Source organism: Dipodomys ordii, unplaced genomic scaffold, assembly GCF_000151885.1.
Source record: "Dipodomys ordii isolate 6190 unplaced genomic scaffold, Dord_2.0 Scaffold26, whole genome shotgun sequence".
In the NCBI taxonomy this organism is placed as follows: domain Eukaryota; kingdom Metazoa; phylum Chordata; class Mammalia; order Rodentia; family Heteromyidae; genus Dipodomys; species Dipodomys ordii.
In genome coordinates this window covers 10821984-10838767 of record NW_012267242.1, presented here as the reverse complement: position 1 = coordinate 10838767, position 16784 = coordinate 10821984, and the positions used below count along the sequence as shown (strand labels likewise).

General features: G+C 36.4%; 1 protein-coding gene across 3 annotated transcripts in view; it reads right to left on the bottom strand.

The window, feature by feature from the left end:
• Vps45 (vacuolar protein sorting 45 homolog (S. cerevisiae)) overlaps positions 1-16784 on the bottom strand; it is a 49989-nt gene that overhangs the window by 30690 nt on the left and 2515 nt on the right. For all 3 annotated transcript variants that reach the window (XM_013015341.1, XM_013015342.1, XM_013015343.1), the window contains exons 3-10: positions 14419-14479; positions 11746-11825; positions 10559-10627; positions 10311-10448; positions 9546-9656; positions 6352-6486; positions 5644-5757; positions 5094-5261 (exon numbers count right to left, since the gene is read on the bottom strand). In XM_013015341.1, coding sequence (XP_012870795.1) covers positions 5094-5261; positions 5644-5757; positions 6352-6486; positions 9546-9656; positions 10311-10448; positions 10559-10627; positions 11746-11825; positions 14419-14479 — 876 coding nt within the window. The remainder of the gene's footprint in view (positions 1-5093; positions 5262-5643; positions 5758-6351; positions 6487-9545; positions 9657-10310; positions 10449-10558; positions 10628-11745; positions 11826-14418; positions 14480-16784) is intronic.

Genomic DNA, 16784 nt, shown 5'->3' with positions numbered 1-16784 from the left:
AATTCATTCCCATTGTTGTTACTTCCTTGCTGAAATCAGAAAAAGATACTACCTTCAGCCACTTCAATCAATATAATACATAACTGAACTTGCTAGTACTGACAAGATGATTTGCAAACCTCTTAGTGCTATTAATGGATCATTGCAATGGAGACAGGTAGGTAAGAATTTCACATAAGACTGGATTAATTTCTAAGAAACATCAGAAGTAACAATGTGCCTCAATATGGTTGCCAGAGACATGAAAATGTGACAGCATGTAATCTTTAAAACTGATACCTGTCATCTTGAGGTATAGGAACTGAGAGCAAAGGGAATCAGAAGAAACTATATCATCCTCACATCAAGGATTTCCTTTTTTATATTTATTTATTTTTTTAAAGTCCTAAACACTTTCTCATCTTCACAATGATAGTCAGCATTATCTTAATCTACATCGCTTATGAACTCTATGACCTTTAACAATAAAACTATTTGTTTTTTACAAATCAGGTGATATATACATTTCTTTTTTTTTTGTTGTTGTTGGTCATGGGGCCTGAACTCTGGGCCTGGGTGCTGTCCCTCAGCTCTTCAGCTCAAGGCTAGCTCTCTACCACTTGAGCCACAGCGCCACTTCTGGCTTTTTTCTTTTTGCTTATGGGGTGCTGAAGAATCAAACCCAGGGCCTCAGGCATGCAAGGCAAGCGCTCTACCACTGAGCCACCTTCCCAGCCCTATACATTTCTTTCCTTTTGCTTAGTATCAGCTGTTCCCTTTTTCTCCCTCATTCCCTCCCTCCCATCACTGAAGGGCCTCCTTATATGGTACACATTTTATTGCATAGCAAAGAATTTAACTCAAACCGACATTTACATTTTGAGGCTCCACAAGGTGTTGTGTATGCCAAGCACTGCTAGGGAAACACAGATGAGTGAAGCCAATTTCTGTCCCATTTTATTGGTTGAGATGGAGTCTATAGGAATTTTGCCTGGTCTTGTCTTGAACCTTGATCCTTCCTACCTCCTTACCTTCTCAGTGCTAGGATTACATGTATGAGTTGCCATGCATGGTACCACTCCTATTTTTCCTGAGATTTAGTATAGTATTTAGATATACTGACTTGTCTGAGCTCACCCTTGAAGACTTGGCACAGATCTGTGGGATGACTTTGTTTTCTTGTTTTGTTTTTTGTTTTGGGTCCGGTCATGGGGCCTGAACTCTAGGCCTGGGCACTGTACCTCAGCTCTTCAGATCAAGGCTAGCGCTCTACCACTTGAGCCACAGCGCCACTTCTGGCTTTTTTCTTTTTGCTTATGGGGTGCTGAGGAATCGAACCCAGGGCCTCATGCATGCAAGGCAAGCGCTCTACCACTGAGCCACCTTCCCAGTCCCTGTGGGATGACTTTGAATAGTCTATTTTGCCCACTTTCGAGCTACCAGGACCTACCTCATGTCTCAAGTCCATGTTCTAGCTAGACTTACCAACAGTAATCTATAGGTATGAGCCAGCACAAACACACACAAAAGTAGATAATGAGCTGGGGCTGTAGCTCAATAGCAGAGCTTTCCTAGCATGAACAGGCCTTGGGTTTGATCATCAGAACTAAAACAAATAATAATGATGATGGTAATAATATAAAAGTAGATACTTAAAAATATGAGCTTTGTGATTCACTTAATATTTTTAGAACTTAATTGTACTGAGGATTTCTTGTTCAGGGTGCTAGGGTTTTACAACAAGCAATACATATGGACTCCCCACATCATAAAGGATTTCTTTGATAACATGGTTTGAATAGTCCATAAAGGGAACTTTTGTTTAACAGCAAGTGAAGAGGTTATAACCCTCCTATGGGTTATAACATTTCGTGGCTTGACCTTAGACAGTAATACGTCAAAAAGCAATGAATTGAAGTTTGCAGTTGAGATGGAATTTGTTTTATTGATCATGGTAAGTAAAAAATGCACATATTCTGCCACTTCTAACTACTTATTCTGCAGGCTAACAAAAATTTGGTTCCAGAACCAAACATGCACCATTTAAGCATATCCATATCCTCAAAACAGATGCATTTGACTAGTAGTTTAGATTTTTCAGATCATGAGGAGAAACATCTTTGGAAAGGTCATATTACAGGTTTTCATTTGGAAGGGAAAAAAAAAACAAGATAAAATTAAAACAGTGATAAGAAGGTACTTTACATAACTATAAAGCAATAGTATCATTGTGATTTTCAACACTGTGATGTTTCCAAAGGAAATTTTGATAAGTATTTAAAAAATTAAAAACAAAAATGGTGCCAGGCATGACAGCACATCACTGTACAGCCAGTGTGCAGGAGACTGAAGTAGGAGGCTTGTGAATTTGAGGCCAGCCTGAGCTACATAGAAAGACCCTGTCTCAAAAAAACTGAAGAGGCTCTGGAAGCATGGCTCAAGTGGTAGAGTACTTGCTTGGCAAGCATGAGACCCTGAGTTCAAATCCCAGTATTGCTACAAACAAACACATACACAAGAGGAAAAGAAACCCAACAAACCTAGCCAAACTAAACTAATAACAACACAACCTTGGAAGTGCTAGTAAGGGCCTTGGTATAAGGCAGCAGTCACAGGTGGAATTCCTTTTTTTTGATTTCACCATGTATATAAAAAAGTTACATTTAGGGAAAGGGAACCAACATTACAAAGCATCTATCATATGTGAGGCATAGCACACTGAATTCTCATAACAACAGCAAAATTTGGAATCATTATTCCTGATACATAGGCAAAGGTGGTAATTTCCCCAAAGAAAGTGATAAATAGAAACAGGATATAAGCTAGGGAAATCTGACTCCAAAACCTATGCTGTTTCCAATATACCAGGCTGACATAATTTTATAAAATAAAGTAGAAATGCAGCAGAGAAAGGAAAGAAACTAAATGTTAAAATACCATGTCCTATAATTGTGCTTTTTGTAGGTAACTTAGAAATGAGCTAACTCTCAAAAGATTTATTCCTAAATTACTTGTCAGTGGTATCTCTGACACATTATTTTTTTTGTCATTTGACAGAATGATCGTGTCATTTCTCAGGAACCTTGGAATTACCTCTAATTTGTTCTTTCTATCCTTATATCCAATCTGTCATTTAATTCTTTTTTTTCCTCGTTGCTATGTCTCCCAGATTTGAACCTTACTAGACATTTTTATTACTATCTCTGTAACTCTACAAGGCTCTCTGGCTTCCATTTTTCACCTCTAGCATGTTCTTATTAGAATTTCCCAAAATACATAACAACTTTGTATGTAGACCCTATACTGGATCTCCGTCTATTTTAGCAAATAGGAATTATTCTTACAAGCATCTTCATATACTAATTCCTATTTATGAATTCAATTTTATCTTCTATATCTCTTCTATATCCATGCTAAAGAAGTCAAACTATTATTTCCTGTGTCCTTTTGCATCTTTGCTTTTATTGTTCTTTTTCGTGTGTGCATATATAGTTTCATGGCTTGAACTCAGGGCCTTGGGCTCTTGCTTGGCTTGCTTACTCACAGCTGGCACTCTATCTCTTGAGCTTCAGAAAGGCTTTTTGCTGGTTAGTGAAGGATCAAGAACTTTTCTGCCTAGGCTGGCTTTGAACCACCAAACTTGGTCTCAGCCTCTTGAATAGTATTACAGGAGTGAGACACCAGCACCTGCCTTGTTATTTCTGGATAAAAATTCTCCTTCAAAATCTTATTCATTCAAGGTTGGAAGCATGGCTCAGATGGTAGAGTACTAGCCTGCTGGATGCTGGTGGCTCACTTCTATAATCCAAGCTACTCAAGAGGCGGAGATCTGAGGACTGAGGTTTGAAGCCAGCCCGGGCAGGAAAGCCCATGAGTCTCTTATCTCCAGTTAACTGACTAAAATAGCCATTAGTGGAGCTGTGGATCAAGTGGGTAGAGTGCTAGCCTTTAAGCAAAAAGCTAAGAGATAGTGCCCAGGCCTGAGTTCAAGACCCAGGACCAACATCAAAAAAAAAAGAAAAGAAAAGAAAAAAAAGAAAAAGAAAAAATTTTTGTTCACTCTTTATGGTTCTTCTTAATGTTGTCTTTTTAGAGAAACACTGCTAGTACCCTTAAGTCCTATTACAGTCAGCATCACAATTTTGACTTAAACATTATCTTGAAATATTATCCAATGTTTTTGCCTTAGTTTTGTCTCTTCAATGAGACATTAAATTTCCTGAGGTCAAGATCTAATATGTCACTTCTAAAATCCTCCAGTAGCTTTCATCATTTTGACATTAAAGCCTAACCTCCTTTCAATCTGTTCCAGTCTGTTTTCCTAGCTTATCTAAAACCACTCCTTGGGTCATATCTTGAACTATTACCTGTTTACACACACGTACCTCTATGCCTACATTTTCTCTGCTGAGAATATTCCTCCTTTTTTCTCTACGTGATATTTTTACTCATTTATCTGTCCAGATCCAGTTTGTATGTCATGTTCTCTAAGAAACACTAAGAAGCTGTTCTTCCTCTATATTTGTATACTCTTTTGTAAATCCTCCCATGGAAGTGTTTATTGCATGGTATTACAATTCCTTTTCATTTCTTTCTTTCCTTCTATAGTGCAAACACATTGAAAAAAAGGTATCTTATTCATCTTTTTATCCTAGATCATCAAAAAAGTATGTACATGTAGCAGACATTCATATGTTTGTAGAATGAAAAGCAATCTTAAATTAATAAAAAAAGAAATAAAACTTATCTGTCATATGTATTATACCTATTTTATAAATGTAAAAACTGGTTCAGAAGTTAAATCAACAACTCCAGGTTACAGAGTCAGTAAGTGGTAAACCAAACACTAAAATTCTAGTCTAACACTCTTTCTAGTAAGTAAGTATGCTTTGATAAATACTCTATGAACCCACTGAACCCTTGGGATTAGATGTTATACTTCTTCTGTGATTCTTATACATCCATCTTAAATAGTATTCATTTGTTCTTGCCTCAACTCCTTGTTTAAGCCAAATTGTTAAGCCATGTTGGTGAAGGTTTACTTGCCTTTGCATCTCTTGCTTTGCCTGGTACAGTGTTTTACACATAGTAGGTGCTCATCAAATTAGACTGACCTGAAGAGCACTAGAATGGTCATTTTGACAGGCCAATTCTTGCTCAACCTCTGAAACTTCCAGCAGATTCCGCTCACTGACCAACCGAGACAGTTCTCCAACTACTGTCACGTGCTTTGATACAGTCCCAGACATCTTCTTAAACTGTGGATAATTCTCAACAAAGGCCTGCCAAGGGAAAAACATCAGTGGGAGATTGTGTTACTTTTTGAATGAGGATAGGCATGTATGAAGAAGTAATTTTAAAAAGCAGGAGTAATTTTTCTGTCCAGGCAAAGACATCTACTACTCTTAAACACAAGGCATTTTACTATGCTTAAGTCTATGTCAAAGATTGAGTCTTCAAAGAATCATGAAAAACAGAAAAAAAGCACATGGCTGATGATGAATGTTGCACTGTATTGTTTACTAAAAGAGGGACATCAAAGAAAATGTCTTAAATGAAACAAAGTGAATCAGGTAGAAATAAGATCCAGAATATCTCAGAAATGTCGTTTACATGTGTAGTTCCAAAGATATATATATAAGACCATTGATGTATTTGATTTACCTTCATGTCTGCTATTGACTCTAGTTTTTGTTGTTCTTTTGGTTTCCTCTTCTGGAAGTCTTCCATAAGATTCTTTATATTGCTACCAATCTCTGCAAAGTTTAGGTACATATTCTGTGAAAAAAAAAAGTTGGAAGGGGCTGGGAAGGTGGCTCAGTGGCAGAGTCCTTGCCTTGCATGCATGAGGCCCTGGGTTCGATTCCTCAGTACCACATAAGCAGAAAAAGCTCGAAGTGGTGCTGTGGCTCAAGTGGTAGAGCACTAGCCTTGAGCTGAAGAGCTGAGGGACAGTGCCCAGGCCCGTTCAGGTACCATGACAGGCAAAAAAAAAAAAAGTTGGAAGTATAGTTCATCAACTAGTTTGACTATTTAAAAGAAGAAATGAAAAAGAATCATGAGCATAGTATTGAAGGGCAAATTCCATTTTAATTACCAAATCTGGACATTATCCAGAATCTAGTGATGAATACCATTATTATTCTCACAAGGAGCTACTGGAAGGAAGGGAAGTAAATAACTATGTGATTTCTATGAAAAAAAAGTTAATAGGTCAGAATCTAAGCCTTTTTGTTGCGCTAAGATGCATCCTGCTCTCGTCCTTTCACATGAAATCCCACATGTGTCCCCACTCTAACAAGCCAACATTGATCTTCTCACATAAAAAGAGCTGGACAACTAGAAACAATAAAAAAAATTAAAGCCACGTACATTAGCATAGAATTCATCATTTTCAGCAGATAGGACCACCTCTCGTAAGTCTTTACTGATCCCCGGCACTCTGGAAAGATCAATCCGATTGTTGTTTATGCCTAGGAGTTCATGAACCATGGCCTGGTATGTCCACTAAATAAAGAATTATAATAAAAATGGTAGTAACTCATAAATGGAAATATTAAATGTTCATGAAAACAAACAGAACTATTAACATCCTTAATAACTAGCCTGTGTTACATGAAGATTCTCTAGTTAGTTTACATTACTCTAATTCTTCATGCCACAATATGTATTAAGATTGTCATTTTTTAATTGGTTAAACACCCAAAAGTCAAAATACTTTTTGATTTCACATTTTAAGAAGAAGGGCAGCAAGATGAATATTCATGATAGAAAGAAAACAAATTAGATCTATCATTAGCTCCAAGTTTTGCCTGTGAATTAAGAGTATATTTTTGGCTTCACAGATAGGGCTATATTGGTACTGCAGTTACAAGCTGTACCATTTCCTGTGCGCTTCTGTGGTTTCTGCAGCAGGAGAAGTGTGTTCTTGCAGATCTGAGTGGTGCTATATTTACCCTGGAACTACTAATAGTATCAGAAAAAAAAATTGTGAGTTGATGAAAACATTGGCACATTCAGAAACTTGCCTCTGAATTTGTTATATTTTATATTTTACCTAGAATGAGTTGTGAAGGATCAGTTTCCATCTTTAAAAATGTAAATGTATTTGGTAAAACCAGAAAAGAGAAACTACTTTGCTTTGTCCCTATTTATGAGGAATGGATTACTTTTATTCATAGGTTCATTACAAAAGTAGAATCCAAATGCTAGAAATATTGTATATTTGTAGCATATACATTTTATCTCAAACTAAATTTATTAAGAAATAATTTAAGAGATAATAAAGAAGGTACTTTATTTCCTAAAGTATTTGCAAAGGAATCCTTGAAACACCAAGTTCCTTTAGGGCTTAAATTAAGAACAACAAAGTTTTATGTTTCTGTGGACAGCATTCTGTGCTTGGTTCTACAGCACTTACGCTATAATGAAAATGATCATTTTTTTCTTTCTTCATTGGATTATGAGTTCTTTGAGGATTCAGACTATATCTCTAACCTATTATTGCCAATGCTTAGTTCAATACATGGTACAGGTTCTCAGTGAAATTTATTGAATAAATAGTTGCTTTTCTTCGGAACACAGAATTATAGACAATTATATTTCTTTCTACTCTTTTATACTATCAAAAGTTCCTTTAGTGAACAATTTTAGAAATGCAGAGTTCCCTTTACACGATAGAGAAGTTTTTTTCACTCTCCAACCACAGATTGGACACTATTATAAGCTGGGAAGAAACTGAAACATAGATTATGCCTTTCTTATAAATCCAGACACTTGGCGCTGGGAAGGTGGCTCAGTGGTAGAGCGCTTGCCTTGCATGCATGAGGCCCTGGGTTCGATTCCTCAGCACCATATAAGCAAAAAGAAAAAAGCCGGAAGTGGCACTGTGGCTCAAGTGGTAGAGTGCTAGCCTTGAGCTGAAGAGCTGAGGTACAGCGCCCAGGCCCAGAGTTCAGGCCCCACAACCGGACCCCCCCCCAAAAAAAAATAAATCCAGACACTATTAACAGGGCCCCTTATTATGTGTAAGGAACTGTGTTTTCACGTGTAAGAAAATAAACACTGGTGATATAGTTTCACCAGGATAAAATAACCAAAGTTACAACAGTGAGTTTAGGGAGAAAAGAACATGCCTGACTGAAAGAACACAGTACAATCTCCAAAGAGATGTTATGTGGCTTTTGGGTGGTCTTAAGGACAAGTATTTTGTTTTGTTTTTATTGGTCGTGGCGCTTGAACTCGGCCTGGGCGCTGTCCCTGTGCTCTTCAGCTCAAGGCTAGCATTCTACCGCTTGAGCCACAGCACCAACTCCAGCTTTTTCTGTATATGTGGTACAGAGGAATCGAACCCAGGGTTTCATGCATGCTAGGCAAGCATGCTACCACTAAGCCACCTTCCCAGCCCAGGACAAGTATTTTGAAAGGTGAAGATGAGAAGGAAAGGTATTCCAAACATGCCAGTCTAGACAAGAGTTAAGACTAAAGCATGATGGCAAGAAATGATATGGCATCCTTGCATCAGTGAGCTGAAGGTTTTGTGCAAGGTTTGGTACATGCTATGAAAACTCTTTCTAACCCAGTAGGCAAATGGGAACCAACAAAGATTTCTAAGCCAGGATCAATAGGCTTACTATTATTCAGGAAAAGTCACTTAACAACATTGGGTTTGTAGAATATACTCAAGTGAGAATAAATTAAAAGTGAGGAATCAAAGCCAGGAGCTGGTGGCTCACGCCTGTAATCCTAGCTACTCAGGAGGCTGAAACCTGAGGATTGTGGTTCAATGCCACCAGGCAGGAAAGTCTGTGAGACTCTTATCACCAACTAACCACCAGAAAAGTAGAAGCGCAGCTGTGACTCAAAGTGGGAGAGCATTAACCTTAAGCAAAATTGCTTAGGGAAAGAGACCAGGCCCTGACTTCAAGCCCTATGACCAGAAATAAGTAAATTAATAAATAAAGAATCAAATAGATGCTATTCCACAAGAAATGAGGGTCTACAAGGAAATAACAACAAGACTGGGAAAGAAAACAGAGAAAAGGAAATATTGGAAATTAGAAACTACACAGTTTAGACGGGCGCTGGTGGCTCACGCCTGTAATCCTAGCTACTCAGGAGGCTGAGATCTCCCAAGCAGGAAACTCCGTGAAACTCTTATCTCCAATAAACCACCAGAAAACCGGAAGTGGCACTGTAGCTCAAGTGGTAGAGCGTTAGCCTTTGAGCTGAATTGCTGAGGGACAGTACTCAGGCCCAGAGTTCAAACCCCACAACTGACAAAAAAAAAGAAAAAGAAAAAGAAAAAAGAAACTACACAGTTTAGGAGTTACTTTGATTAGAAGTGGGAGCTTTGTAGAAAGGGATTGGAAAAATAATGCAGAACAAGGAGTTAACAATGTGGCTGGAAAAATGATACTAAACTACAAGGGAATACAAGGCAAAAACCAAGAGTAGCTGACAATAGGAGGCAAATAGAATGGACAATATTACTTATTTCCATATCTGCACTTTGACAAATACCACTTAAAATCATCCTTTTTTTAGGCTAATAGAAGGCTCTGCACCTGGTTGAGTAAAGGAGTGATGGCATCATCGCAGCGATCTAAAATAAGTAGTAGTGGAGGAACCTCTGTCCGCCGGAATTCAAACAGTTCATATTCCTTAGTAATCACTTGCTGGTGATGTAAAAGAGAAAAATTGCCTGGTCAATTAGTTGTCTATAGAAATGATAAAAATAGTAAATAAATAAAAAACATACACAGTTCTTTGCATCTTCATGGGCTTTCATAAAAGAACTCAGAAGTTTCACAAAGTTTTACAGCATACCATTTAAGAGGTTAAAACTTGAAACCCTACTTTACAAGTGGCTTACCTGGACCTCAAAGTGTTAAATAGCTTGTGAATGTGCCTTACGTTAAACCTAACAGTCTTAGCTATTAATTTGTTACTTTTTTGTTTTGAATTCTATAGACGTGCTTCTTTGCCAGTAAATATAACAAATTGTTAACAGAAAATATTCCTGATAGTTTCTGAAATATGAGGGACATGACTGGATTTGATGTTTCAGAATCAAGGATAGGTACATATGCATGAACACACATACATACATAGACATATATACATAGATACACAGCATTTATGCATATGAGAGACAGAAAATTAACAGTACAATCTCCAGGTAATGAGATTATACTCATTTCTCATTTCTTTCTTTGTATTTTCTATATTTTCCAACATGAAATAAATGAATACATATTTGTTACTGAACAGATTAACAAATTTACTTAAAATTAAAAAAAAAAAAGAATCCAGGATAGGGAATGCCATGCCTTAACACATTCTGCAAGTCTCTTTGCTGCCTCTGATGAAAGCTGATAACGGATCATGGGACACTTCTTCAGAGATAAAAGGAGAGCTGTCAGTCCTTGAGTTGTTCTGGAGAGCTGGGCTGGATCCCAGTTTCGACCCTATTTGTTAAAAAACATTAAATTCAAAGATGTTTTAATTTTTTTACCTGTCCAATTATTATTGACTTCCAATTGATGAATTAATTTAGTTTTAAGTCTTTTTTCCATACCTGACAACAACCCAAAATATTGAGGGAAAACAAATGTGGATTCACAGCAATATAATCACCATAAAATTCCTGAAATAAAGCACCGTGATCAGTCATTCTATGAACTTCAATTATAACAAGCAGAAATATTTTCATATATGATACAAGATATAAAAAGATACAAAAACATTAAAGTAAGTAATAAAAGGGTGAAGGAATTAAAATAATTGTAAAATCTTTTTTTAAAAAACTGTAGAGGTACACATATTTCTGGAGGCCTCCAGGCCTTATTTTATTAGTAAAAAATAAAACCATGTCATGGGATATACAGTGTTACATTATACCTAGATAAAAGAACATTGCCGTCCTTTTATTTCTTTCCAATATAGCCTCATGAGGGACAATATTATTTTTAAAAAGTTATCTTTTTATTAATTTATCACCTAGGATGTTCTTCTGAAAAATTCAAAACTTTGCTGCTTAAGAAGGCACTATTTTTCACTTAGGTGATAAATATATCCAAATGTTTGTGATAAATGTATTAAAGAACAGTGTATTAAGTAGTCAAGCAGGAAAAGGTAACATAATATGCCCTAACATATATATGGCATGCTAAATAATGTTTATAGAGTTTCTAAGATTTAACCTAATAACAAAAGTTTAGAAAAGAGAAAATTACAAACAGTAACTATAAGAAAGCTCCCTTACAGGGCTGGAAATGTGGGTTAGTGGTAGAGTGCTTGCTTAGCATGAATGAAACCCTGGGTTCGATACTTCAGTAACACATAAACAGAAAAAGCTGCAAGTGGTGCTGTGGCTCAAGTGGTAGGGTGCTCGTCTTGAACAAAAGAAGCTCAGGAACAGTGCCCAGGTCCTAAGTTCAAGCCCCTGGACTAGCCAAAACTAAAAGAAAGCTCCCTTACAATATTTACTTCCTACTTGCCCAATCAGGCACAGTCCCATTGATGAATGTACTTGTCTTGACCCTGTGAAGCCCTGCTTACCAGCTCATTGCCCATTCTTCTTCTTTCCACTGTTTCCTTTCAGATCCAATTTGATACCTCTTTCAACCTTTTACATGTAAATATAGTCTCGTGTAATGCACATTTATTTGTCTGCTCAATTGCCTCTCTTGAGACAGCATCTTTTACATTAAATCTTTTCAAAGAGCTAATATAAGAGATATGTTACAAAACCAACTTATTTACCTGAACCTCAGCCACAACTTCCTGTTCATCAGCTTCAGCTAACGATTTCACATCACTTTTGCTGATCACATTACTGAAATCTGAAACAGACACAGGAGTTCCATTTGACTGTAAGGAGATTATCTCTGCTGCAACTAGACATAAATGGGCCTGATAGTTAAAACCTAATGAATAAGTAAAGTTTAGTTCAAAATATGGTATATGCCAAAGCCATATGCCTTCAAATTGAAAACAGTTTATAAATGCTTAAATCTATAAATAATACAAAAAAGACCACCATAGGAAATACTAGAGAATCTTCTTAGGCAATCAAGTCATTATATGAAAATAGTAAATCAAGGGAAAAAAGCAATTCTTCCTTTTAATCCTTTCTTTTATGTAAATTATATTAAATAGTAGATGAGGAATTTTTTTTTCAGTCCTGGGATCCAAACCTATAGCTTTGCCCATATAGGCCAAAAACTCAACCATTGAACTACATTCCCAACCCTTAGAAAAATTTTCTTATTTTTAATTTATTTTTTGTTGTCAGTTGTGGGTCTTGAACTCTGGGCTTGGGTGCTGTCCCTCAGCTCTTCAGTTCAAAGTAAGTACTCTACCACTTGAGCCACAGCGCCACTTCTAGTTTTCTGGTGGTTAATTGGAGATAGGAGTCTCATGGACTTGGCTGCCTTGGGCTGGCCTTGAACCGCCATCTTCAGATCTCAGCCTCCTAAGTAGCCAGGATTACAGGTGTGAGCCACCGCTGCCCAGCTAGAAAAAAATTCTTTATAAAATATTTCATCTAGCCAAATGCTGTGACCCAAGCTATTTGGGAGGCAAAGGTTTGTTTGAGGGAGCAAGATTTGAGGCCAGTTCATCATAAAAGTTCACAAGACAAGACTCCATCTCAACCAAATGGCTGAGCTTTGGTAGCTGGCACCTGCTATCCCAGCTTTGGGATAATATAATGGGTAGGCCTGGTACTGTGAGCCTGTCACCCTAATGACTCCAGAAAGCATAAATAGACAGGCTGCAGCCCATGCCAGCCAGAATATAAAACTAGTCCCTACCCTGAAAATAACCAATGCAAAAATGGGCTGACAGTGTGGCTCAAGTTGTTAAGTCACTTGCCTGGCAAGCACAGGACCCTGATTTTAAATCCCAGTACTGAAAACAAAACCAAAAACAAACTAAAAATAAAGAAGAAAGCCAGGTGTAGCGGCACATGCTGTCCAGAGTAGTCCCAGCCAGCACTTAGGAGAATACATTAGGAAGGTTGTAAATTTGAGGCCTGCTTGGATCACACAGTAAACTCAAGGCCAGCTTGAGTTACATAACTCAATCTACAAACAACCTACAAAAATCACTACCAAAGCAAAAATATAGAAGAAATGTTACAATTGAATTAGATGTCCCTAGTGATGGACCCTAAGCACTGAGCATCAACAGTTGTTGGTGTCTCAAGAACAAACAAGTAATGAAATGATGCAATATAACTTATTGAGTATCCTGCCAAAGACAAATGGAAACTTAACCCAATCAAGGCTGTACATCTATCTAGGAATTTACAGGTAGAGGAATATTTTAAACTGCAAGAAACATGTAAAACTACTTCCATGGTGGTATAATTCAGATGATCCAGACTATGGAAAATTTAGTTTAATATCTTACAATAGGCACTAAATTTTAACACAGGTTTTGGAGGGAACAAACCATATGCAAACCATAGCACATGTAAATCTTCAATTATTTCAAAATTAAAAGTGTAATTAAAAAAGAAAAATGATGACTATTAGCCAAAAACAAATAACTAAAAGAAACGAACAAAAATTGGGATGAAAGACTAACAAAATAGCTCATTCATACCTTTTCATACCTTTTGAGATGTTATAAAGGATCAAAGAAAATAAAATGGATAATTCTTTTAAAATGTAGTGCTGCTACAAATGTTAATGTTTTGTAAGATAATTAAATTATACAATATGCGGACTATAGTGTAAACCCTAAAACTCAAAAGCTTTAGAACATCTTAAATGGGACTGAGTGTTGTTTTGTCCTTTGTTTTGGAACCATTGCTAATTCTTCAAAGATCAATAATGACATCTAGAGGAGAACAGATGTAACTTCCATAGCAGAATGTATTAGATCAGAAAAAGCCACCTCAATTGTATAGTAATCATAAACCTACTTTATTTCCAGACTTCCAACCGATAACTACCGGATGATTTGTACATTCATGCATTACATAAAGTAGCAAAGAGAAGCTGGATATATGCAAAGTAAATCTTTACTTTTCTAACGTACCAAGTATAGCATGTTCCCAAATAAAATCAGCATCTATTTGTAAGTGAAATATAGAAATAAGTAAACATGACTTTGGTTTTGTTTCCTTTTTGGTGGAGGTAGAATGTAAAATTTGACAACTTAAAACTTTTTACTTATGAAGCATCTTGAAAGGCAAAATAAAACTAAAAAGGCTTTTACTTTTTAAGAAGACAATGATAAATGGAAGTCATATTTAGCTCTTTTTAAGAGAATTCTGGCTACAATACCTTTACTACTTTGAAAGGCTGTCACATAAGCCAGACTTTTACACTGAGGGATTCAATGGACTTGATGATACAAAGTGCTCTATGGAACATAAAACCTGGGACACATATACATGACTGAACAAGGAACTAACATACTTACAAATAAAATATATACTGTATTTGGGTCTTCGGAGTTCCTGAATCAGATAATCCACATTCTCCTAGAAAATACAGAACAATTAAACAAAGCAAATATGAAGAAAACTCTTAAATCGAAAAGTAGTAAGTATCATCCATTGATTGATTTATTTACTGAATCGATTGTATGCTGAGGACAAGACTATGTGTTAACTAGTGAGGGCTGAAGACAAAAAGGAAATATTAAATATGACAACTAGAATCATACATAGAATTTAATAGTATACATATATTAAAATTAATATACAGTTAATATTAACTACCTTTATTTTTTAATTCAAATTTTATTGTAAGGGTGATGTACAGGGAGGTTAGTTATAATTATATAAGTAAGATAAGGAGTACATTTCTTTTCTTTTCTTTTTCTTTTTTTTTGTCAGTTGTGGAGCTTGAACTCTGGGCCTGTGTGCTGTCCCTCAGCGAGTTCAACTCGAGGCTAGAACTCTATCACTTGAGCCACAGCACTTATTCCAGTTTTTTGGTGATTAATTGGAGATAAGAGTCTCAAGGACTTTCCTGCCCTGGTTGGCTTTGAACCGTGATCCTCAGATCTCATTCTCCTTAGCAGCTAGGATTATAGGCATGAGCCACTGGCACCTGGCTAGTACATTTCTTTTTTTAACAGTGTTACCCCCCGTGCTCGTTTTCTTATCTTGGCTTTATTAAGATAAAAATATAAAGGATGTAAGTTGGGTGCTGGTGGCTCACGCCTACTAGCTATTCCAGGAGCTGAGATCTGAGATCTGTTTCAAAGCCAACCCAAACAGAAAAGTCCCTAAATTTCCAGTTATCCAGAAAAAGAAGTGGAGCTATGGCTCTAGTGATAAGAGTGCTAGCTTTAGGGTTAGTGCCCAGGCCCAAAGTTCAAGCCCTAGAACTGGCAAAATAAATAAAAATGTTATTATATATATATATATGATGCAAATAATGTAATATAAAATAATTATGCAAATTTACTTCAAGATGCTTGTCTGTAAATTGTATTCATATAATCAAAATCTTTATTTAGAAAATTAAAATGTGTGTAATCCTTTAACTTATTGGGACTGAAGAGTCTACATGACTGTAATGTTTGTGAAGTTTTGCAAACAACATGCTGACATTTTCTTTCATTATTTTAAAATATGATTGTTAGAAGCAAAACAACAGTTTTTATATGACCTTTCTAACTATGACAATTCCAACTATGAAAAGTCATGACATATATTTTATCTATATTTGAAACTATAACACATGGGTCAAGTTTTACATAAACTGGCTCCAAAACTAAACATTCTATGGTCTTTTAAACTTTAATATTCATTTTTATTTACACTATGAAAAACAGCTTAAGGTATATTATTTACTAAATGGAGAAAAGTAAAATTATCCTCTAGACTTAAATGCATTAAAAATTAAATGACAAAACCTTAAGGGCAAACATTTTTATGGCAGTCACGCAGGCTTCGTAGGTCTGCTATGTGGATCTTGAGCTCTCTATTTTCTTGCTTCAGTATCCAAGTGCTAAGAATTGCAGGAGTGTATCAATACATCTGGAAAAAATTATTTTTTGATGATACTGAGTTTTGAATTCAGTCTTGTACTTGCTAGGCAGACACTCTACCACTTGAGTCACTCTATCTGCCACTTTTTGAAGTTTTTGGTGTTTTTTTTTTTTAATGATGCCAGTCCTGGGGCTCAAATTCAGGGCCTAGGCCCTGTTCCTAAGTTTTTGTACTCAAGGATAACACTCTACCACTTGAGCCATAGCTCCACTTCTGGCTTGAGTTGGTTATTTTTGAAATAGGGACTCATTTTTTTGCCCAGGCTGGCCTGGACATTGATCCCATTTGTGCTTTTTCCATAGCTGGAATAACTTGTACACACCACCATATCCAGCTGCTGGTTGATATGGAGTTTCCAGACCTTATTTTGTCTGGGCTGGCCTTGAACCTTAATCTCCTGCCTGTCTCCAAGGTAGCTAGGATTACAGGCTTCAAATAAAAATATTTTAAATCTATGATTACTTTCTCATAATATGCTAGGTAAAAAAGACGAAGCCTAAGAGAGTTTGAGAGTGCATATTGCTGTGAAAGAGGTTCTCTCACAGTTGGGGGAATAATGAATTAAATGATCTATTAAAACCTGTCTTGAAACAAAATTTTATGAGTCAGAACAACAAATATGAAACAATTTATATTCATCAAGTTATATGAAGCAAATATTCATTAAGTGTTCTCTGTAGCAAATATAGAGGACACATTAATGAGAGAAAATAAATATAACTTCTGCTCTCATAGAGCTTACTGCTGACAGGAAAGACAAATATTAATCACAAACCATATAACT